The 25,511-nt window shown below is 43.2% G+C and overlaps 1 protein-coding gene across 1 annotated transcript in view; it reads left to right on the top strand.

Annotated features, from left to right (window-relative positions):
- NSUN3 (NOP2/Sun RNA methyltransferase 3) overlaps positions 1-25,511 on the top strand; it is a 50,580-nt gene that overhangs the window by 747 nt on the left and 24,322 nt on the right. Inside the window, exons 2-5 of the mRNA XM_075854456.1 lie at positions 2,405-2,499; positions 3,753-4,087; positions 21,170-21,324; positions 22,192-22,313. Coding sequence (XP_075710571.1) covers positions 2,405-2,499; positions 3,753-4,087; positions 21,170-21,324; positions 22,192-22,313 — 707 coding nt within the window. The remainder of the gene's footprint in view (positions 1-2,404; positions 2,500-3,752; positions 4,088-21,169; positions 21,325-22,191; positions 22,314-25,511) is intronic.

The following is a 25,511-nucleotide window of genomic DNA, read 5'->3' as shown; positions in this document are numbered from 1 at the left end:
GGCAGCATGTCAGTTTATGCTTCGTATTCGTGGTTTTCCCCATTGAATTTAATGGGGATGTAAAACCTGCAAAAAATAGCCAAGTGTTGTGAATTCTGCCGCGTTACATCACAAATGCCGATTTTTTTTTATAACTTTTATGATGTTAAATTAATAGAAAATCGTATACATACCCCTGGCTATTGTCATGGCCTCCTGGAATGACGTTTTATCCCATGTGACTCCTGTCGCCAGTCACGCGCTGCAGCGGTCATATAAGCTGCAACGTCATCCCAGGAGGCCGAGCTGCACTCAGAACAGAAGGACACGTCGCCATGACGATGTCGTGGAGTAAGGCCCCATGCATACAACCGTAAAAAATCGTCTGTAATAATTTTATTTTTTTTGCCACCGCTTTCCGTAGCGGAGATTCCACCAGAAAACCTGCACTACAATTTGGTGCGGCTTTTCGGGGTGGAATTCCCTGCGAGTTATTGGACGGATACGCTGCGTAATTTTACGCAGCGTATCCAACCTGTGGAGACCAGGCCTAAGGCCCCATGCACTCAACCGTATTTTTCATTCGTAATTACGGACCCATTCATTTCTATGGGCTACGGACAGCTCTCCGTATTTTTATGGATGGGTGTCCGTTCTGTAGAAATGATCCATAAAATATAGAACATGTCCTATTCTTGTCCGGAATGACGGCACGGACTCCCCATAGAAGTCTATGGGTGCTTCCGGAATTACGGACGGCTACGGATGTGTATTCGTAGCCGTCCGGAATTATGGAAGCGTTGCTAGGTTACGCCAGGTTTGCAGATGTCGCACATCATTTGTGGTTTTATGGTTTTTGCGGATCCGTATATACGGATGCATTACGTATGCACTATGGACCGTATTTGCGGATACTGTTCCGTATATGCGGATAAGTTGCGGATGACTACGGATCCGTATTTACAGGCAGTATTAACGGATGGATGAAAATACAGACGTGTGCGTGGGGTCTAAGCCCGTAATCATGGCCCGCGATTGCGGGCACTGACAGCCGCCGCATTTTCGGGCGGTGCTCTCATACACAGTATGGAGCACAGCCCGTAAAATGCAAAAGAACGGACATGTTCCATAATTTTCTGAACGTTTCTACAGCCCGGGCACCTTCCCGTAAACAAACAGGAAGGGGTCTGTGCACAATAGAAGCGAATGGGTCTGTAATTGCAGATCCCGCAATTACGGACGTTTTTACGGTCGTGTGTATGGGGCCTAAGTGTGATCATAATTTGCATTGGCAGCTGGAAAGGTTTCAGTTGGCAAACACCATTAACCGGCAGAGGTGGGATTCGGCTAGTTGGGCCTGGTTCCAACTATGGGCTCCCTTTCTGTTAATATTAGTGAATCTGGATGGGTTGCGATCCAAACATATCCAAGTTTAGCAAAAAGCAGAGCCAAATAATTCCACATTCTAGACATTCATTCAAGGAATAAGTAAAATGGGCAGTGCCAGTTTTCATTGGAGCTTCCCTTCAGAACTTAAAGTGTGCCAGTCATGCCATTTTGCAAGATCTACAATTGGCAGTAAAAGCTGACGAATCCTAATTGTCTAGTGCCATTGTTGTCACATGGAACGTAACGAGTGTTGTCTGCCATGAAGCGGCTTCCTCTGTGTCACACAAGGCCGTGCCATTATCTGCTGACATAGATCTCGTGATCATCCGGTACCGGTATGTAGGGCGCGAATGTTTCGTGGATGACGTGTCAGAAGAATGAGGAAGCCACTGTCATGCTCTTTTTTTGGGGATATTGAGTGGAAGCTCCACATTGAAGCAACTTTAATCCTAATATAAGGGAATATTATTATAAACAAGGATGTCATATGTATAAATGTAATAAAATCTTTATAAACGGCACTTCAAAAGGTTATGGAGAAAAAAAACTCCTTCCTCTGACCGGCTGGTTTGTCCCCTTGCAATAAATCATTCATAATCCATATAGTACATTGATGTCCTATGGGAAGGGGGGGCAATTTCATATGGCGCAACCGCCTTGTTCAGGATGAGGCATTGCGCTCCTTTATGCTGTGCCTTGCCCCACCATAAACAACAGTAAAGATCCTCGGTCTTCTCCGTTATGGGGTCACTGTGGTATCTTACTCATCTCCACAAGTTGTGTATATGTTTATATATACATGTATGGGCTTTTTATATGCATGTGTTCCCTCCATATGAATCCCCCCCCCCCCCAAAAAAAAAAGGATGGATCCAAAAAGATTGTTTTTGAAAGTTTTTTCTTTTTTGTTTTTTAGAGAGGACGTATTAATATTCATACTTTTTTCTCCCCTTTCCATGTTATTTCTGTGAAAGCGTGTTTGTCTGTTCTTAGCACTTTTTATTTTGTGTGTGTTTTTGGTTTCCTGTGCAAACAGATGGCAAGGCTGAAGAGACAGATTTGCCGGGTCGTGCTTGATTATTTTGATAAAACGTATACAAATGAACTGGGGGATCAGTGGCAAATGGTCAGGTAAGTTTACTAATTAAGTTACAAAATCTTTGCGGAAATGTTTTTATAAGGCCACAAATTAAAACTACTTAAAAGAGAGACCACCGCACCGCAGCACAACCATCTTAACCAACTAAATGTCTTCCTGGTTCGCTTTCTCCTTTCAGTTATCATGTCACTAAAACATTGAGAAGCTGCAGCTGCATCTCCCTCCTCCCTGTCTACTATTCACACTAGATGGATTATTATGGTGACTGAAATGGTTTCTGGAGTCTGAGGGTAGGAATACACACGGCATGTTCTGGGCAGATACGCTGCGTTAAGCTTCGCAAACCTATCCGCCTTGAAACCTGCAGGGAATGCGTGCGAAAAAAAGCATAAAGCAGTGCCAGAAAATAAAAAATAAAAAAACTTTCATATTTACTCCTCCCTTTTCTCTGTGCGTTGTCAGACCTCCTGGGATGACGTTTCAGGTCATGTGGCCGCTGCAGCCTGTGAGATTGGCTGCAGCGGTCACATGGGATGAAACGTCATCCCAGGAAGCAGGACTGGAGAGGAAGCAGGGAACTCTGGGTAAGTATAACTTTATTTATTTTTTCTTACTTGAGATTTTTGTGGCGGAATCGCTGTGATTCTGCCGCAAATGTTGCGACACACACTGCTTTGTAGTCGGTTTAAGCACCCCATTGAATTCAATGGGGAAAACCCTTGACAGAAGAGCTACGATTCCGCAGCATTAATTGACACGCTGCAGTTGGAAAATCCGCACCGCAGGTATAATTTACGTGCGGTTTTTTTCGGCCCTTTTTTCCGCTGTGTGGGGACGAGATTTGTTGAAATCTCACCCCACACTGCTTCTACTGTAATACGCTGCACATTTTCCGCAGTGAATCCGTTGCGGAAAATCCGCAGTGTTTACGCCGTGTGTGTTCAGTCCCTGAAGGGGATCTACAGGTTACTGGAAGGTTAAGAAGACGCCACATTACCCTAATATAATACAATATACATTTTAATGTATCTACATATATTACTGGTTTATGCAAAAATTCTAATGATAGGTACATGTTAATTTTCTGCATTAAACTGGAATTTGGATTGGTTGTTATGGCCACAGAGGATACGTTTTTATAAGATACATGGGGTCCTTTATGATTTTTTGCAGAACAATAATGCTTTGAAGTCTCATGTATATGTGGATTGTTACAAGATCTTTGAATCGGTGTCTTCAGGATGTAAAATGAATATATGCGTGTAACTATATATATAATCACCAGGGAAGTGCTGACCACGCCGGGCCTCTGGCAGTATGCGGTGTTACTGAATAACTTCCAGCGCACTTCAGAGACCAAGAAACATCTATTGATGAACGGTTATCATCAGCTCACTCATCAAACCTTTCCAAAAACATTGACGTGCTATATCAATAGGAATCCTGGAAAATTTCCTTCAGAGCGTCATCAAACTGGCAAGATTAAAGGGTATTACATACTGAATGCGTCTTCCCTTCTCCCAGTATTAGCATTAGATGTCAAGCATGGAGAGACAGTCTTGGATATGTGCGCTGCCCCCGGTGGCAAATCTGTAGCACTGCTGCAATGTGCATCTCCAGGTAACTTGCGATGATTCTTTGTACTTTATGCTTTAAAAAAAATAACAGGTTAAATCTAAAATGATCTTCAGTTCTTAGGCTGCCCGTGAACAGTGGCATTTTCCCTGAAAATTCTACCAAAATCATATGGAGCAATGATACTGCAAACAATGTGGTTTGTGAGCTGGGACCCCCACAGAGTGCAAGAATGAGGGGGCTGTGGTTCTCTATCAAAGGTTGTGTCCCTGAGATTTACATATCTATCAGCAATTCTGACCAGGTTCTCATTGAAATAAGTGGGACTGCAATACACATGTTTATTGATTTCAATGGAAACTTCTTCATCATTGCTCAGAGAGTATGGCAGGCTGGCAGTCATGGGTGTTTGAAGCCAGGGATGTCAAATTTTGGCGTGACTTAATATTTGCCGGTAGAGCTGCAATTTTGGTGTAATTTTAAAGCTGTCTAAAATTTATCTTAAACGCAGAAATGTTTCTGATATTGAGAATTTTTTCAGAAATGTTTCTTAAATACTCTGCAGGTAACTTCTATATTGGTCATGCATTGCTGCTACAGGTAGATGACCACAGTCTGGCCCCATGCACATGAATGTATTTTTTTCCTTGGTCACACGTATTCGACCCGTATTGCACCAGTATTCCACCCGTATTTACGGGCTTGTTTTCGCTGCAAAATTGCACTGCACTAATCAGCAGCCCCTTCTCTCTATCAGTGCAGGATAGAGAGAAGGGACAGCCCTTTCCGCAGAAAAAGTAAAAGAAATTCATACTTACCCGGCCATTGTCTTGGTGACGCGTCCCTCTTTCGACATCCAGCCCAACCTAACTGGATGACGCGGCAGTCCATGTGATCGCTGCAGCCTGTGATTGGCCTGTGATTGGCTGCAGCGGTCACATGGGCTGAAAAGTCATCCCGGGAGGCCGGACTGGAGGAAGAAGCAGGGAGTTCTGGGTAAGTATGAACTTCTATTTTTTTACAGGTTGAACTATAGTGTGATCAGAAGTCACTGTCCAGGGTGCTGAAAGAGTTAGTGCCGATCGTTTAACTCTTTCAGCACCCTGGACAGTGACTATCCCCTGACGGGTGCACACACGTAGTCACCCGTAATTACGGGAGCCCCATAGACTTCTATGAGCCTGCCAGTGCCTTAATTCCGGCCTGAAATAGGACATGTTCTATATTTTTCAACGGCACGGGCACCTTCCCGTAAGCATACGGGGAGGTACCCGTGGCCAAAAGAAGTCTATTGGCCCATAATTACGGGCCGTGATTACGGGCGTTTTTACGTTCGTGTGCATGGGGCCTAAGGGAGTTATACATTTACATTGTATGAGTTCCGAATATTGATGACATTACTATTTTTGCAACGTGTCCTAGAAATTTTTCTATATGTTTTCCTACCGTATGTATACTTTCAGGAACTGTCATTATCAATTGTATCAATATGCATGTGGGGTGAGAATTGGGAAAGGGACAGAAAAGAAAGTCGTTGTAAATGGTACATACTCAAAATAGACTTAATTCAGCAGTAGTGGTACCACAAGGATCTTTGGTATACCCAATTCTTTTTAATCTTTTTACTAATTACCTTGTGAATGGGATAATAAGGATATAGTATTTGCTGACATTAGACAACTTTGTAGGATACTTAAAACTTAGCTTGATTGTAAAATATTACAGAATGACCTTGATAAGCTGGCAGCATGGGCAAAAATATGGCAGAAGAATTTCAATATTAATAAATGTAAAGTATTGCACCTAGGTCGCAATAATAGTATTCATTCATATATATTAAATGGAATAAAGCTGGGGATAACGGAACAAGAGAAGGACCTGGGTATTCTGGTTACAAGTAAACTAAGCAGCAGTACTCCATGTCAAGCAGCAGCTGCGAAAGGCAATTTTAGGGTGTATAAAACAAGATAAAAGCCAGCAATCCCAATGTTATATTACCGCTCTATAAATCCCTTGTAAGGCCACATTTGGAATATGGGATTCAGTTTTGGGCTCCAAATTGTAAAAAGGATATAGGAGAACTGGAAGGGTTATTAATTCAGATAGGAGGTGTCTCTTACCAGGGGTGTCGCTAGGAGGGGGCAGGCAGGGTCCCGGGCGCAACTGGGAGGGAAGGAAGGGGGTGCCGCTACTGACAAGGTGCCACCGGCACAGCTGCCGCCAGTGGCGGAACTACCACTATAGCAGACATAGCAGCTGCTACAGGGAATGCGGCATGACCATCCTTAGGACGCAGCTAGATTTGAATACTATGTGGATGAAGGTGGAAGCTCCCTGCTCTGCCATTCACAAAGGTGATGGGGCAGGATCTCTGCGCAGGCCGGCACAATGACGTCAATAGATCACTCCTACCTACGCAAGTATCCCATCTCATAAGCTGCTGACGAGGCTGTGGAGCTGCTCCGTTGGTCACGGGAACCGGGCTAGGTGAGTACAATTTTTTTTTTCTTTGGGGGCTGTGTGTCGCTATCTACAAGCGGGGCTGTGTGGCACTGTCTACAGGGGGCTGTGTGGCACTGTCTACAGGGGGCTGTGTGGCACAATCTACAAGGGGGGGTTATGTGGAACTATCTACAAGGGGGTGTGGCACTATCTACAAGTGGGGCGGCTGTGTTGCTTTATCTACTATGGGGAGAGTGCGGCAATACCTACAGGAGGGGCTGTATGGCACTATCTACAAGGGGGAGGGTGTGGCACTATCTACAGGGGGGCACTGTGTGGCACTATCTACACGAGGAGGCTCTTCATTATGTCACCATTTAGTCTCATTAGCCTCAGTTATACATTCTGTTGTAGTCAGGCACACTGACCTCTTTAATGTTCTTATTATGATATAACTATATCACTTGTAAAATGTATGAATGGTTTTATGCTTGAGTTACATAAAAAAAAAGAAAAAAATACACCTCATTGATTGGTAGATAAAGCAAATACGTCAAGGGGGAAGGAGATGTCAGAAAGAATTTGGGGGGGACTCGACAAACTGAATCTTTGCCACGGGTGCAGGAGAACCTAGCTACACCTCTGTTCTTACACGGAAAGGCTAGAAAAATTGGAATTAGACGCCTTGTAGGTAGGGCTGGGCGATTTTGACAAAAAATTAAATTTAGATTTTTTTTCCAGTACATCCCTCATGACAGCACTACAGGAGGTTGCCCTATTGACCTCTGTAGGGACAGGAAGACAGAGAGGTTAAAAGGCCCCTCCCACCACCCACTTGCCAGTGTTCTTCCTGTCCCTACAGGGTCAGGAGCAGAGAGCGTCGCTCCTGTGTTAGTGCAGGAAAGAAACTCGGGCAGGGGGCAAGATCGGGGGGTCTGTGCACTCCCCCTTCTCTTCCCCCTAAAGCCCAGGCTAACACCCCTCCAACGAGGGGTCCCTTAGCTCCCACCCTGAGACACCTACCGGAGGAATCCTAGGCAGGGTTCTGGTAGTGTGTGGGGGCTGGGGTTTCCCAAGCAGGCTTCGGCCGGGCCGTGGACCAGGCGGGGACCGGCAGCTCCATAAACGTGGACGCACCGGCAGGGATCCTCGCACCGCATAGCAAGCCTCAGTCATGGCGGCTGCACTCCAAAGGAAACACGCTGGAGACGAATAGCCGACCGGAAATGACGTCGGGCTACTTCCGGTCCGCGGCCATCTTGGAAGGCGGGAAATTCAAAACGCCTGCATTTAAAGGGACACGCACAGGTATGTAGTTAGAGCTTATAACTCTAACTTGGATTATTTTTGTGGATTGCATATTGCATTGCCTGTTACCTGTCGCGGTATGGAACTTCCTCGTCCTGATGGAACTCCAGATATGTCCCAGGGTCACGTGAGCCTCACCCTTTGGGAAGGGTATGACCCCTTATGTATGTACACCATACTTTACCTACCTTCTGTTTTCTCTAGGAAAAAGATTCCTCTCAGAGACAAACTGATAAAAAGAAGGTTAAAAATGTGCGACTTGTGCAAAAAAATTGACAGAGTCCCATAGGAAACAATTGTGTCAGGATTGTATTGCAAAAATACTAAAGGAGGAACAACCAACGTTTATGTCTGAACTTAGGGCTATGATTCGTAAAGAAGAAGTGGGTCAGTCAGTAGCATCCCTCACCCCTCCGCAAGAAACTCCCTCACACTCCCGGGCAAAAAGACCACGGATTGAAGTGGATCAAAAATATTTTGTTCTCCTTCTCATGGGTCTGACTCTGAGCAGGAGTGTTATTACCTATCGGAGGGTGAGTTAGAAGAAGGAGAGGAACTCTTGCCTTCAACTTCTTCCACTCAAGAGAAAAAATTCTTCTTCTCTTCCAAGATGTCGGATACCTTAATTCAAGTTATACGGGAAAAGATGGATATTCCCGAAGAAGACCAACCACATACCATCCAGGATGAGATGTTTGGAGGTCTAACGGAAAAGAAAACAAGGGTTTTTCCGGTAAACGAAAATCTCAAAAGAATAGTGACAACTGAATGGGAAGATTCAGAAAAAAGGCTCTTCATTTCAAGAAATTTTAAAAACAGACTTCTCTTTGATCCAGAGGACACTAAGCCTTGGGATGAGATCCCAAAAGTAGATGTCCCAGTAGCCAGGGTTGCTAAAAAAAAACGCAATCCCATTTGAAGATTCCTCGCAGTTGAGGGACGCCATGGACCGAAAGGCAGACGGACTACTGAAAAGAGCGTGGGAATCTTCCTCTGCCTTGATCTCAACTAATATTGCGGCCACATCAGTAGCAAGAGCAATGTTTATATGGCTAAACCAGCTAGAGACCCATTTGATGATGAAGACATCACGACAAGATCTATTAGAATCTCTACCTTTACTAAAAATGGAAACTGGATTCTTGGTAGACGCTTCAGCGGAATCTATTAGATTTGCTGCCAGGAATGGGGCTCTCTCAAATGCTGCTAGAAGAGCATTATGGCTCAAAATGTGGTCAGGAGATACGAAGTCCAAGAACAAATTGTGTTCTATCCCATTTACAGGGTGTCTGATGTTCGGTCCTCTCCTCGATAACATGCTGGAGAGTGCAACAGATAGGACAAAGGGGTTTCCTGAAGAGAAACCAAAAAAACCCCCTCAGTTTGGAAGATTTCGCCAACAGAGGGATCCTACCTTACAGAACTACAGCGGGAAAGGGAAGTCCGGTCGCTGGAGTTACCCCAAAGGAAAAAGGGGTCGAGGATATCTCCTTAACCCAAATAATTCATTCCAGCCCTCAAAGCAATGACGCCAAGAGCAGAGGAGGAAGACTCCTACAATTTTATCCCAAATGGTTGAGAATAACCCAGAACCCCTGGGTTCTAAAGATCATAGAAGAAGGGTACAAAATAGAATTTTCCTCCATTCCTCCGGAGAAATTTCTAATAACCCAGTACCAAGCAAAAGACCTTCATCAGATCCTTATCCAGGACATCCAGAAACTACTCAAATTGAGAGCCATTTCTCCAGTTCCCCACAACGAAATATGCAAAGGCCACTATTCAAAAACGGTTCCTACAGGACAATAATCAACCTGAAGGTCCTAAACAAATGGGTGAAATATCGAAAATTCAAGATAGAGTCTATCAGATCAACGATTCCTCTAATAAGGGAAGAGGCATCAATGTGTACGATCGATTTTAAAGGATGCGTATTATCACGTTCCTATCCATCCCACGTACCAGAGATTCCTCAGATTCGCAATTCAGGACGGTCCTTCCATTCTCCACTTCCAGTTTGTCTGCCTCCCCTTCGGCATTTCCTCCGCCCCCAGAATTTTTACTAAAATTATGGCAGAGATCATGGCATTCATAAGAAGTCAAGGTATAGTAATTATCCCATATCTAGACGACTTCTTGTTGACAGCAGATACTCCGGCTATCTTAGTCAGTCATCGGTCACAGGTTCTTTCCCTACTACAGGAATTGGGATGGATAATCAACTTTCAGAAGTCGAGTCTTCCTCCCCAGAAACAGAAGGTCTTCTTAGGAGTACTGCTGGACTCCTCCCTTCAACATTCCTTCCTCCCAAGAGAGAAACAAATACTCCTACTGGCAGAAGTAAGGAAATTTTGGGGGAAAGACGCTTGTTCCATAAGGGAATGTATGCGGATGTTGGGAATGATGACGTCTTGCATCCAATCTATTCCATGGAGCCAATTTCACTCCAGACCCTTACAGAATCTGATCTTGTCCCAGTGGGATCGAAAACAAAACTCCCTGAATTCAAAAATTCAAATTTCCGAGACTGTGAAATCATCCCTCCTGTGGTGGCTCTGCACAAACAACATAGACAAGGGAGTCCCTGGAGAATGGTCCCTAAACAAGGAAGTCTTTCTGTCCCTAACCCGAAATTGGGGTTATCCACAAATAGACCTGTTTGCCACGAGGAAAAACTCTCAAGTAGAGACATTCTTCTCCCTAAATCTCAGAGACAACCCATTGGGAGTAGATGCATTGTCCCAACCCTGGGACATGGATCTGGCCTATGCCTTTCCTCCGTTTCCTCTAATACCAATGGTATTAAGAAAAATCCAGGAAGATTTGACAAAGCTCATCATTATTCTTCCCTATTGGCCAAAAAGAAGTTGGTTTCCAATCGTAAAATACCTAGCGTTGGAAGACCCTATCATTCTCCCAGTCAAGGAGAATCTTCTCTCCCAGGGTCCCTTATTCTTTCAGGGAATAGAAACTCTGAAATTGTCAGCCTGGATCCTGAAAGGCAGATCTTGAGGAACCACGGTCTGTCAGATGAGGTAATTTCAACTATCTTATCAAGTCATAAAGAAGTTACCTCTAAAATCTATCAAAAAATTTGGAAGAAATTCTGTTCCTGGCATGGAAACCCAGGACCAGACCCCTTTTCTCCCAACATCGCGAAAATCCTAGATTTTTTACAATCGGGATTCAAGAAAGGGCTTAGCCCTAGTACCTTAAAAGTACAGATTTCAGCCTTAGGTAATTTTTTTAACACTCCTCTGGCTGAACATCGGTGGATCAGAAGATTCACCCAAGCGGTCTCTAAACTGAAACCTTCCCTAAAGAAATCAGTTCCTACCTGGGATTTGAATGTGGTGTTAACGACTCTTTGTGAGCCCCCCTTTGAGCCGCTCGACACAATTAGTATGCATTTTTTAACTCTAAAAGCTGCATTCTTAGTCGCTATTACTTCAGCAAGAAGGGTTGGAGAAATCCAATCTCTGTCGGTCATAGAACCGTACCTAAAAGTACAAGAGGATAAGATCATCCTAAAGCTGGACCCTTCCTTTATTCCAAAGGTATCTACTGCTTTCCATAGAGAACAAGAAATAATTCTACCTTCCTTTTATCCAGATCCAAAAAACCAACAAGAAGAAAAATTCCATTGCCTGGATGTCAGGCGAACAATTCTTCAGTATCTGGATAGAACCTCCTCCTGGAGACAAGATAAATATCTATTTGTCCTGTTTGGGGGAAAGAATAGAGGAAAGAAAGCCTCAAAAGGCTCTCTAGCGAGATGGGTAAAAACTACCATACAAGAAGCCTACAAGTCCCAAGGACTATGTGCCCCACAAGGCATCAGAGCCCATTCAACGAGGGCAGTTTCGGCATCCTGGGCAGAAAGAAGAGAAGCCTCTATGGACCAAATCTGCAGAGCTGCCACTTGGTCAAGCCATCATACGTTTTGCAAACATTATAGGCTCGATGTTCTGTCCGATACGGATTTAAGTTTTGGACGGAAAGTCCTTCAATCCATAGTCCCGCCCTGAGCATTATAATCTGGTATTGCTCCTGTAGTGCTGTCATGAGGGATGTACTGGAAAATAGCAATTAGACCTACCGGTAATTGTATTTCCAGGAATCCATCATGACAGCACCCTTACATCCCTCCCTGATTGAATTCTGATTTGTGCAATTAACATGTCAGTTATTATCCCTAGAAATAAAATAGGGTTGCATCCATCCTGGTGTAGTAATTGAAAAACACTGGCAAGTGGGTGGTGGGAGGGGCCTTTTAACCTCTCTGTCTTCCTGTCCCTACAGAGGTCAATAGGGCAACCTCCTGTAGTGCTGTCATGATGGATTCCTGGAAATACAATTACCGGTAGGTCTAATTGCTATTTTCAACACTTTGGGCGATTTTCTATTTGAATCTCGATTTTTTTTTCTTTCTTATTTTTTTCTGTTTATTTAACGGTAATACCAAGAGATAATTTAATAACATTTTCTTTATATAAATAACTTTTTTACATATATTGCTATAATTATTGTACGTAACTTTACAACTTTTAACCTCTGCAAATACTTTATTTTATCATAAATATAATTGGAAAAATGTATCTAATTGATTATAACTTCTGTGTTCCCAGCAGGGAACAGGCTAACAGAGTCTATAATTAATGAGGCACTGCGTGCACCAACATCCCTCTCTCCCCGTCACCACCTCAGCCGGTTCCCGACATTGCCGGATTCACACGACCATGCTTGGACCGTGAAAGATGGTCCATGTGTCAGATGGATTTCGCGGCCCGATCACGGTACCTGTGAACGGGATTTCTGCCATCATTTAGGCTACAATCACACATCAGTGAAAAAATAATGGCCATTAAAAAGTGATAAGTGGCCAGCTTTTCATGTCCATTTTGCATCAGTGTGTCATCCATTTCTAGTCTGTCTTTCATGGCCGTTATAAAAAAAAGAAAAAGAAAAAAGGATGGATTTCATTTGTCAGGGTGCCCCAGCGCCCATATAGAGTGCCACAGTGCCCACATATAGTGACATAGTGCCTACATATAGTTACATAATGCCACAGTGCCCACCTATAGTGACAGTGCCACGGTGCCCATATATAGTCCCACAGTGCCCACATATAGTGATAGGGCCACAGTGCCCACATAAATAGTGACATAGTGCCCACATATAGTGACAGTGCCTCAGTGCCCACATATAGTGACATAGTGCTACAGTGCCCACGTGTAGTGATAGTGCCACCCCCCAATATAGTGCCACAGTGCCACCCCCTCCCTTGTAGATAGCACCTCACATGTAGATCTCACCCCCACCCCCCACACGTAGATCGCAGGAACACCCCCCTCCCCTGTAGTTCGCACCCCCACCACTTGTAAATCGGAGCACCACCCCCTCCCTTGTAGATCGCACCCCCGCATGTAGATCGCACCCCCCCTTCCTTGTAGATCGCACCACTGTAGCTGCCACTAGGAGCTGAATCCCCGGTTAGAGGTTGCCGACACTTTGGCCAGGGATTAAACTCCTAGTGGGAGCTACAGCAGCGCGAGCTATAAGGGGGGGGGGGGGGTTGTGGTGTGATCTACAAGGGGGATGCTATCTACAGCGGTCCGATCTATAAGGGGGGCTTGTGGTGCAATCTACAAGGGGGTGCTGTCTACAGCGGTGAGATCTATAAGGGGTGGTTGTGGTGCGATCTACAAGGTACAAGAGGGGGTGGTGCGATCTGCAAGGGTTGGTATCTACATGGCGGTGTGGCTATGTACTAGGAGTCTCTGCTTCGCCACGGCGCTGCTGTTCCGTGTTGTATCATTTTGTTCAGTACAGAACAGCAGTTCCATGGGGAAGCAGAGACAGAACGGGGTGGACCAGGAAGTGAAGAGGCGGCGGGGCGGAGCTTCCTCCTTCAGCACAGCGTGACAGCGCCACTAAAGAATCATTTCTACGATTCTGTTAAAAAACAGAATCGTGAGAGTCCTTGAGGGCGAATAAATCGAATTAATTTGATTAATCGCCCAGCCCTACTTGAAGGTGATCTTATTAACATGTATAAATATATATGCGTGGTCAATACAAAGAACTAGCACATGATTTTATTATTTCCAAGGACCAGGGGACATTCATTGCGTGTGGAGGAGAAGCAATTTAGACATCAATATAGGAAAGGGTTTTTTACAGTTACAGTAAAAAAACTGGAATGCCCTACCCTAAGGGGTAGCAATGGCAGATACTATGTCCGCATTTAAAAAAGGGCAAGATGTTTATATTCTAACAAATGACACTGAGGGTTATAATTAATCTAGTAATGAATTATGTATAATTGATTGAGAGAGGTTGAACTTGATGGATCTTTTTCTTTATACAACCTGTGTAACTATGTATTAGTGGACTTACCTGTGCGTCTATAGAAGAGTTTAGAATGCAGAATAACATTTCAACTGACTCTCCAGGCTCCCCTCATTTACGGCAGTATATGTGTGCAATTACCTGAAGTTCATCTTTTTCTCACTGGTGGTTTAGTAATCTAGGCTTTATAATCATTCTGCCCTTGCTGTAATGGAAATCTGCTCTCTATGCATTTCCTGGTGAGCCTGTCATAGACCTGTGCATCTGAAGAGGCAGAACTCTAGTGGGGAGGGAGAGCAGCCTGAACCAATGATGAGACAGGAGGCGTGTCTCAGACTCTGTGTAGACACCGATCGCAGCTGTACCCTAATGTACATGAGCTAAAATGCAGCCAAGCAGCAAGCACTGGGAAAAATTAATAGCAGGTAATCATAACCTATAGGTGCTGACTTACATATCCTTTTTATGCTTACAACTGAACATTCGCTTTAATATATAAAAGGACTTTCTTAAAGAGGCTCTGTCACCAGATTTTGCAACCCCTATCTCCTATTGCAGCAGATCGGCGCTGCAATGGAGATAAGAGTAACGTTTTTTGTTTTTTTTTAAACGAGCATTTTTGGCCAAGTTATGACCATTTTTATATTTATGTCAATGAGGCTTTCTAAAGTACAACTGGGCGTGTTTAACGTTAAAGTACAACTGGGCGTGTATTGTGTTCGTTACATCGGGGCGTTTTTACTTCTTTTACTAGCTGGGCGTTGTGTATAGAAGTATCAGCCACTTCTCCACACAACACCCAGCTTCTGGCAGTGCAGACACAGCGTGTTCTCGAGAGATCACGCTGTGACGTCACTCACTTCCTGCCCCAGGTCCTGCATCGTGTCAGACGAGCGAGGACACATCGGCACCAGAGGCTACAGATGATTCTGCAGCAGCATCGGCGTTTGCAGGTAAGTCGATGTAGCTACTTACCCGCAAACGCCGATGCTGCTGCAGAATCAACTGTAGCCTCTGGTGCCGATGTGTTCTCGCTCGTCTGACACGATGCAGGACCTGTGAGTGACGTCACAGCGTGATCTCTCGAGAACACGCTGTGTCTGCACTGCCAGAAGCTGGGCGTTCTGAAGAGAAGTGGATGATACTTCTATACACAACGCCCAGCTAGTAAAAGAAGTAAAAACGCCCCCATGTACGCACATAATACACGCCCAGTTGTACGCACATAATACACGCCCAGTTGGACTTTTACTTTAAACACGCCCAGTTGGACTTTAGAAAGCCTCATTTACATAAATATAAAAACGGTCATAACTTGACCAAAAATGCTCGTTTAAAAAAAACAAAAAAAAAACGTTACTCTTATTTCCATTGCAGCGCCGATCTGCTGCAATAGCAGATAGGGGTTGCAAAATCTGGTGACAGAGCCTCTTTAACAAAATTCCTCTTTTTTTACCTCGAATGTTTTCAGTCCAGTGGGCAAGTAGATAAAATGTTTTTATTACTTTGAAAGCCATCCTAAAGATTCGGGATAAGATATGACAAAGGATTGTCTGGTAGGATAGAGAGGTGCTGTCAAAAAATGTTTTGTTGCTTTTTTTCTTTAGATCAGTACAGATTATTCAGGCACTTGGTGTCACATCTTTGTTCTCTTTATTTTCGTAAGTCTTTTGTGCTCTCATCCATAGCCGGAGCTATCTCACATTCTTATTACTTTTCTGATCTCTTTTATATCATCAGTTATTTTTATCCAGTATTTATGGAATAGTAAATGTATACAAGGTACACCAGAAGGCATGTGAAAGCCACATAGATATGCCCAGGCCCTGGTGTAAGCACAAAGATTGTGCCGCATCAATTGTGACAGGATTATTCACAACAACAAGCTGTTTCATTTGTTAGCTAATATGTCTTGTATAGGTCACTGCTCTCCTTTCTCAATTTTTTAAATTAAAATGTAAAATATTTGCAGGGACTCTTGGTTACAAACAATATATTTATTACTTACGTAATTAAAGTAATTTTTTCATAGGTGTGAGCTCAAGTCTGGTCAGATTCCAGTAGCCAATGTCGCTAGAAATATTCTGGTCAATCTTAAAGGCTATGTAAACCTTTGAAAGTGTTTATATATATATATATATATATATATATATATATATATATATATATATGGAGAGAGAGAGATAAATGTCAGTCAGTGTGTTTGGTGCAACTTTCAAATTAGTTTTTATTAAAAATAGTTTTACTTTTTGAGATATAGCTGCTCTGTATCCTGTATACAGAGCAGCTGTATAGTTCACTGAATCCTGTACACGTCATGTCCACGGGACTGATGGGTTCAGTGTCAGCGAGTCCTGCGTGTCTCTAATATGCAGGATCCACCTGTTATCCATCAGATATAAATTCATAACTTAGATGTGATAAATTACAGGTGGATCCTGAGTGTCAGAGACACGCAGGACCCGCTTACACTGAACCCGTCCGGTCCGTGGATTCAGGTCTTAGCAACAGATACAGCTGCTCTATATAGAGAATACAAAACAGCTGTATCTCAAAAAGTAAACATTATTTTTAATAAAAACTAATTTGAAAGCTGCACTAATGACACTGACTGACCTTTTTAGTTAAACAAAATCACTTTCAGAGGTTTACATAGCCTTTAACTTTTTGTGTTGTTTTCTATGGATGTCGCGGGAATTTTTTATTTCTTAAAAAAATATAACTGTTTAGAATAATTTGTGCTCCCTTGCATGCATCTATTACCTTTTAGTAACTAGTGAGATTGGCCAAACTTTCAAAACATCTATGGTCACCTTAAAGTGGTTATCCCATCATAGACAACCCCTTCTATCGGAGAGCCATGGTCTGGCTCCCGACACCATCCATAAACAGCTGATTTTCTTGGGGAAATATTCAGCTAGATGTGCAGGGGAACTAGCGTGTTACATGGCTGTCCATGTGACACATGGACAGCTTAGGTGCTTGTCAGCAGCTCTCTGCTATGGCCTATAGACTATCTGTTAATCTGCAGGACTCTAGCAGCTGAAAAGAAACAGTCTTGTAGCAATCTCGCAAAGGACATAGGTTTTAATTTACTCTTGATTGCTTCCATTTTTGGCTGACAGAAAGCTGATGGGTTTGACACTTAGCAACGGGTTTAAGCTTAATGCTGCTGGTCCACTATTACAGAGAGAGCAGTATTGAAGTGATCCTACTGCAGCCAGTTGCCTTACAGACAGGTTTGTCAGATAGAAGAGGACAAATGACTCTTCCATTAGAAAACCTATAGGAGAGGATAATGTTAAAGCAACCCTCCGATTTTAGCTAAAGATGTAACATTTGCTTTGTAATGCAGTGTTTACTTACCTGGTGCCCTCCGTTTCGCTTGTTGTGCCGTAGAATCCCGGGCTCCCTATTCTGTCATCCCAGATGGTCACAGCGCTTCGCAGGTTACCCGATTCACACTGTACTTTGGTAGTCCGAGATAGATGTGAGCAGGGCTAACCAATTATAATACTCACGGTGCAAAGATTTTGTGCTAATGTTAATGCCAGTGAAGGTTTGACACAGAAGGTATTGAGTCCGTTAATCGTGGCATATCTAGGAGGGAAACTGACTTATTGCAACGGTGACATCCCAATATTGTACCGTGCTTGAATATGTGTGTTTTCTACAGTAAGGCCCCATGCACACGACAGCAAAAAACCTCAGTTTTTGCGGACCGCAATTGCGATCCGCAAAAACGGAGCCATTCACTTTCATTGAACACTGACACCTTTCCGTAGCACTACGGAAGGGTGTCAGTGCCGTGGAAATGTTCCGGGAATTATGGAACTTGTCCGTTCTTTCGCATTTTGCGGGCCGTGCTCCCATACTTTGTATGGGAGCACGGCCCGAAAATGCGGCTGTCAGTCAGCGGCCGGCCGTGATTGCGGGCACGGTCGTGTGCATTGGGCCTTAGTGTTTCTATTAGGGCATTTACCAGACAAGCCAATGGCTTCAGAAAAGCTTGCTGGTGGGGTGTATTGCGAAGTCCATCTCAGCTGGTTACCCACAGTCTATAATGGTGACCAGCAGGAGCACCTACTGGAAAAGTAAGGCTCCCCATAATGTGGGTTTGTAGTAATTATTGCAGGATGTGAACAAATTTTAATTTTCATGTTCCTATCCCAGCACAATATCTCGAAATGCCGAGCTTAGACCGATATCTTAGTCCTTATCCGGAGCTTGGTCTGATGTAGGGGGTCGGAGTGATGCTTTTCATTGTACCCTGATTAGGTAGTTGTTTGGGTGAGCGGATACATTGACGTGTTCAGAATAAAACTTTGTTATAAATGACCTCTTATGTTCTGTGTCTATCTGCAATCATGGTCATTTGTGTATAACAGGAGGAGTTCATTATACGCATTTAATGTTCAAACCCTGCAATTTTCCAGCCATTTCCATAATTTATCTTTGACGGTTGTGAAAATGACCCTTCTCTACCTGCTATCTGCACGCTGAGGTTATATGGACATATCGCAATCTCAGAAATGACATTTTGGAGAGAGTGATAGGGAAGTCAGTCGGGCGCAGGGGAGACAATAGTCCTTATCTAGCTGCCAAGATCAACTCACTTGTCAGAATCTTTGCTCGGCACTGGCACAGCCGGCTGATAACTGCATCTGAAGTGCATCTCTCCAGCAGTGATTAATGTTACATAGTGTCAGGCAAGAACTGCTTAGGAGGACGTTATGGGGAAATGAGCTGAAAGAGACAGGACCACTTTCAGCAACCACATCAGCACTTTCCATATTTTTGCTCTGTATTTAAGTACCAGTAAGTTGCTAAGCATTTTACCTTGAGCTAATTGTTTTCGCTTGTCTTTTTTTGCTTCAAGGTGTATTGATAAGTCTTCCCTTGGCTCCAAAGTTCTCCATATTTCATTAAAAAAAAATCAACGTCATCACAATTGTTTCAGCTGATTATTAATATTACGGATGACATTGAAGTATACTTAAAAGGTCATCCATATAAAATAATAAGAAAAAAAATATTTAAATTAAATAGATCGAATTGGCATGGAACTGTTGGTAAAAAAAGGGCATGAGGCTCGGTATTAATCAGCTCACACTTTTCTATAACACTACCACTAATCCAATTTTTGGAAAAACATATATAGTGATAGTCCCTTAATCTGGCATAAAATGGGACCCGAGAGGTGTCAGATTATTAAATATTCAGGGTTATCGGACTCTCATACTAAGGGTAGAGAACCTTCAGGCCAAAACAATGTCTTATGCCTCATTAACATCTGCGTTGGAGGCTCGGTTAGGGGCCTCTGTCGCAGATCTGCCGAAAATACCAGAAACAATTGCGCAGTATGCTGCACTATTGTTTCCGGTCAAACATCGAACACCCTGATAAAACCCATTGACTTTAGTGGTGGTGGTCGTGGTGTCGTACAACGGTACCGACGCTTCAGGTATTTCCGTTCTTCTCCTATGACATAGCAGAACAATGAAAACACTGATGTCAGTGTGAACCTAGCCGTAAAGGGTTTTCCGACTTCATAAAAAAAGAGACAGGGGTAGGAGGGATGCAATAAAAAAAAAAGCCAATACTCGCCTCACAGATCCCCCAGACGTTCCAGCGTCGCCACTCAGGTCCTCCCTACTTCTGTTTATTCTCATGGCTGCACCGATGACGTGTTGTGTTTGCACATGATCACTGTTGCCAATCACTGGTCTCAGTGGCTATACAGTACAGGATCCTTGAGGCCAGTGATTGGCTATACAGGCACATCATCGCTGCAGCCATGTCAATTACCAGATGGGGAGGACCGGGGTGGCGGTGCCTGAACCCTGGGGATTTGTGAGGTGAGTAATTTCTCCCTTTTTTTAATGCATTTCTCCTACCTTGGCCAATTTTTTTAATAGGTTGGAAAACCACTTTAACACAAAATCTGCTACTACTGCCATTCTTTGTCGGAATGTCAGACTTTTTTAATTATCGGATGCTAGTGTATAGGAATTTTACTGTATTTAGGTGGAAAAGCTTTTATGCTTTTCATAACTAACACTCAAGACCCTTTATTAAACTGGATGTCTGGTGTAGAAAACTCACTTTTTTTTTTAATATGCTATTAGGGAATTCTGTAAATAAAGGCGGCTCATGTATGAGCCAAAATGGAGAGTGGCTCCAAAGAGCATTTCTCGGGACATATTGTGAATACAAACAACGTAATGTTCACTTTTACCTATGGTGGCGCTGCAGGGAACTTTAACATCATACTTTCTGGACTTAGCTGCAGGGGGAGACTACCAGGTCGTTACCTGGCAGTCTCTCTGTGTTCCCGGTGTTAGTAGCAGCTAGCCCATCGGACCAGGAGACAACGGTGAAGTACACCAAGGGTACAGGCACTGGAAGGTGATACATTGGCAGGCAGGTATAGATCTGAGGTCACAGTTCGTAGCAGGGGGCGGGTCTTCAGGCTTGCAGGATACAGAGTACGGACTGGTAGTCATTAACGGGATACAGACTGGTTGCAGGATATGGATGGGAACCTTTGCAGGAACTAACTAAGTTGCACCAAATTTGCTCAGGCACCAGTTGACTAATGAATCTGCCTTAAATCAGCACAGAGCATCAGGGATTGGTTGGGGAGGAATAGGAATGCGTGCGCTTGCCCTTTTAAGACATGGCCAGGGAGTACGTGTGTGCAGATCAGCAGAGAGAAGAGGAGGAGCCCGGCCACGGGAGGCAGAGCAGGAGCGCTGTTGGCTGGGTAAGTAACCTGTCGGCGGGTAAAGCTGGCAGGAACGGCACCCTCCACCAGCATTACATCTCTTTAATGCTCAATAGAGACATTAAGGAAGGGAATGTTGTAGACACTTTTATTGCTGTACCTTTGGTAAATAAATCAAGCACTTTATTTGTGTGAAATATTAAATGTGGCACTATATACTAACAGTAATATTGAAAACCAATGTGTCTGCCAGATATTTCTAAGCAATCTTTATTTATCCGTTATTATCACTTGCCTAGGGCACCTTCATTGTAATGAACCGGATATCCACAGATCACGATGGCTGAAGGAGACATTGGAATCCTTTGTGCCATCGACCCATATAAATAACATCACTACTTCTGAATTGGACGGGAGGCTTATAGGAAAGTTACATGCCAAGTCATATGACAAGGTCTGTATTGTTTTAGGATGCCATGCTATGTTCTCTCTGCACACAAGGCTGCATCTTTATAATAAGCCCAGTGGAAAAATTTGGGGATGTATACAGTGTGTATTCAGAGCATTCAGAGCACCCAATGTCTAAAATGTTTACAACATGTAGTGTAGTTCTATTATTCTATCCATTTGAGTTGTCTAAATCATCCACATACTTTGGTAATTTTCAAATTAATCCAATTACCTAATGTTTTTGGGAGTGATAGTAAATGTTAGCAAAGCCCATGAACAGGGTGCCTTGGGTAAGAATAAACTGAAAGTCCCATAGCTTTCCATCTTTATTACTATCAATATTATTGCAGTCTTCAGTAAGCTCCCCCTTGTGGCAGACGCAAGCAGCCCGAATCTTATAATTTAAAGAGGTTTTTCCATCTCAGGCATTTATGGCATATCCACAGGATATACTGTACCATAAATGTCTGATAGATAGGAGTCCAGCCGCAGACTGAATGTAGAAAGATCTGAGCAATCTCGCTTGCATGTTTCCATAATTCCTATAGACCTGAATGGAGAAAGATGCAAAAATGCATGGCAACCTCTCCATTCAGTATCCGCCTGGGGAAATGGAGGTCAGGGTATTTCATTTCTCCTGATAGGTGGGCATCCCGTAAATGTCTGAGATGGGAAAACATCCTTAATCATCTAACTGTACAAAGGATTTGGAGCTCTGTATCAGAAAGATGAAGCTATGACCACTATAAAGATATATTAAGAATTGAATCGGGCGCTGAATTTTGGACCCACAAACAAAATTAATTTTATAGTTACAGTTTATATTCTTCATGCAAGTTTTTCATGATAATAGCATGTTTTTATTCCATAGGTATTGGTAGATGCCCCTTGTTCCAATGACAGAAATTGGTTGTTCTCATCTGATGCTCTACAAGCAGCAGAACTAATATCCCAAAGGAAAATTTTCCCTGCAATACAAACGGAGTTACTCAGGTAGAGGAGACTTTTCATTTTTTTTCCTATACATTTCGGACTTTGTAAAAGGGGTGGATTCAAGGCCATTCTTGCATAGTTTATGCATACATACAAAAAAAACAAAATCACATACAATATATACATATATTCAGAGTTTTCACACGGCTTATTTTCCAACGTTTTTCAAGCCGTAAATGGGCAAAAATCGGACGAAAAATTGGAAGCAGAACGCCTCCAAACATTTGCCCATTGATTGCAATGGGAAAACAGCGTTCTGTTCCAACGGGCCTTTTTTTACGTGGCCGTTTTGAAAAACGGCCGTGAAAAAGAAGTGCATGTCACTTCTTGAACCATTTTTGGAGCCGTTTTTCATAGACTCGATAGAAAAACAGCTCCAAAAACGCCGCAAAAATCACGAGTGGCTTAAATAACGTCTGAAAATCAGGAGCTGTTTTCCCTTTGATTAAGCGTGTGAACATAGCCTCACACATACACAGACATATACATACATTCAAACACATATACACACAACGCATACACACATATATACATTTTCACAACACACAGTAACACCTATATGAACACTGTGACACACACACACACACACACACACATATAGACACTATGACATACACACACTTGCCTTTTCTGCTGGGTTTCTTTCACAGCGGGGCTGGGCACAGAAGGACAGGACTGATCCAGTCAGCAGCGATGTGAAGACACTGAAAATGTTCCTTCCCCTTTCTCTCTAACTCGACTGCAGTCTATATGTAATGCTGTCTGCCATCTGCTGGTGAAAGGTGAACATTTCCCATGTAATGTCCGCTTTTCGCCAGCAGATTTCAGACATTACATGCAGACTGTGTGTACAACAGCCTAAGGCCTCATGCACACTCCTGTTGCTATTTGTTCGGCTGCAAATCACGGATCTGTGAAACACGGACCACACACGGATGGATTCCGTGTGTGGTCCGTTGTTTTAACGGACCAAATGAATAGAAAGGCCGAGACTGATCCCTGATCAACGGACAGGTGTAGGACCTGTTCTATTTTTCTCGGAACCGTTAAAATAACAGAAGTGTGCATGGCCCCATAGAAATGAACGGGTCATTGTGCTATTCGTTAAAAAAACGGATAGCATACTGAAGCATTTGACTGAAGTGTGCTTGAGGCCTTAGGAGGAGAGCCGTCACCAGGAGGAATGAGGGCAAAAGGGGGAGGTTTTATTCCCATAACCCTTCCCTCTTCTGTACACCTCTGGTTAGATTCATGTTTTTTTTTAACTTCATTATATGTCTTACAAAACAATACCATTCTCATTTTTAATGTTTATTCTATACCTGAAATATTTTTAATGCACCACGAGCAGTACCACTATGTAAATACTTTTTTTTTTGTATGTATTTTGACCTCTTTTGATTTTCTTCTGCGTTCACATTGAATGCATATGTCTACTGGTTTCACATTACTGGAAAGCAGTACAATCTGGGAGCTCCACAGTTAAGGAGCTGTTGACCCAGGTTCCATGGCCCATTGATGCACAGTTCATTCAAGCATGTTCTGTGATTGAGGACCCTAATGGAGCCTCCAACGCAGATGTGAAGAAGAGCCGAGGTGAGCCGAAGTTATACGATAACAGCAGAAGGGGCACAGCACTTGACTGAGCGCTTCTGCCTCTTCTTTTCAGCCATCGGTCAGGGTCTTAGCACCCAGACCCCACCAAAACTTCCACATGTCAATATCGCATGTCAAAAATTTTGTCAAATGACAGTCACTCTTTGAGATTTTACACAAGTTATGAATCTTTGTGACTTTTGTGCTTCTTGTGTCTTTCACTTACAGGTTGTTTTCCTTTAAGTTCTGCTTGACTTGCATCCTCTATTCCTGTTTTAAATTTGTGATATTTCTAGGTAGTTTTCTATTTTTTTGCTCCTATCTTCCTGCCCCGCTGCTGCCTTGCATTTCCCAGAGTCTGGCAGCATCCAGCGTGAGAGCATGACCTCTTGTTCCTGCATTTGTCTTTCTCTGAAGTATGCTTCCCTACTGGACTGTGTTAAATCCATTATCGTTCTTGAGAGCTTCTATCCTGTCCGCTTCTTTTTTCTGTCATCCAGCCAGCACATCTATATTAAAATGGGTTGGGATATTTTTACCAAAATAGAAGATGTCTTGATGTTTTTTTTATAGAATTTATTTGCAAGGATCTGATAACAACCTGTCTATCCCTGGTGACTTACATTATATAGATTATTAAGTGAGTTTATAGGAGATTAGGAGTCCCCCATTTAATACAGCATAGTTCGTATGGTCTTCAGATTCCAAGTTCATATCTTTGCTGGCTGTCCTTGACTTAAAGCTTCCCATTTACGTGCAATAGTTGTATGTATAGACTGAACTGTCCACATAGATTTTAGATATGAAAATAATCTGCTGAGAAAAAGCCCTTATGTCTATGAAATTAATTATGTATAATCATTAACCCCTTAGTGACCACTAATACGCCTTTTTACGTCGGTCACTAATGGGCTTTAGGCTAGGCTGACGCCTTTTCACGTCAGCCTAGTCTAAGTCCTGCACGGGTCTCCCGTGCAGGCAGGAGCCGGGGCTCTGCTGTCTGATGACAGCTGAGCTCCTGCTCCAACGCCCGCGATCGAAGTTTACTTCGATCGCGGCTGTTTAACCCGTTAAATGCTGGCGTCAATAGCGACCGCGGCATTTAACTTTGTTTACAGAGGGAGTGAGCTCCCTCTCTCACCCATCGGCGGCCCGCGAATGCAATCGCGGGTCTTCGATGGGGTGTCATGGCAGCCGGGGGCCTGATAAAAGCCCCCAGGTCTGCCCTGGACATCTGCCTGTTAGGACGCGCCGGAGGCACGTCCTAACAGATTGCCTGTCAGATTTACACTGACAGGCAATAATGCTCTGGTATACGAAGTATACCAAAGCATTATAGCAGCGATCGGAATATCGCACAGTAAAGTCCCCTAGTGGGACTAATAAAATTAGTCATCAAAGTGAAATAAAGATTATTAATAAAAAGTACAGTAAAAAAATAAATAAAACCATTTTTTTCCATAAAAAGTGGTTTTATATTGTAAAAGTGTAAAAAAAAAAAAAAAGTACACATATGTGGTATCGCCGCGACCGTAATGACTCCATTAATAAAGTTAATATGTAATTTAAACCACAAAGTGAACACCGGAAAAAAAAAACGCA

The sequence above is a fragment of the Rhinoderma darwinii genome, chromosome 2 (assembly GCF_050947455.1).
Source record: "Rhinoderma darwinii isolate aRhiDar2 chromosome 2, aRhiDar2.hap1, whole genome shotgun sequence".
NCBI lineage: Eukaryota > Metazoa > Chordata > Amphibia > Anura > Rhinodermatidae > Rhinoderma > Rhinoderma darwinii.
Note: the sequence above shows the minus strand (reverse complement) of the source record. Positions and strands in the feature narration are given on the sequence as shown.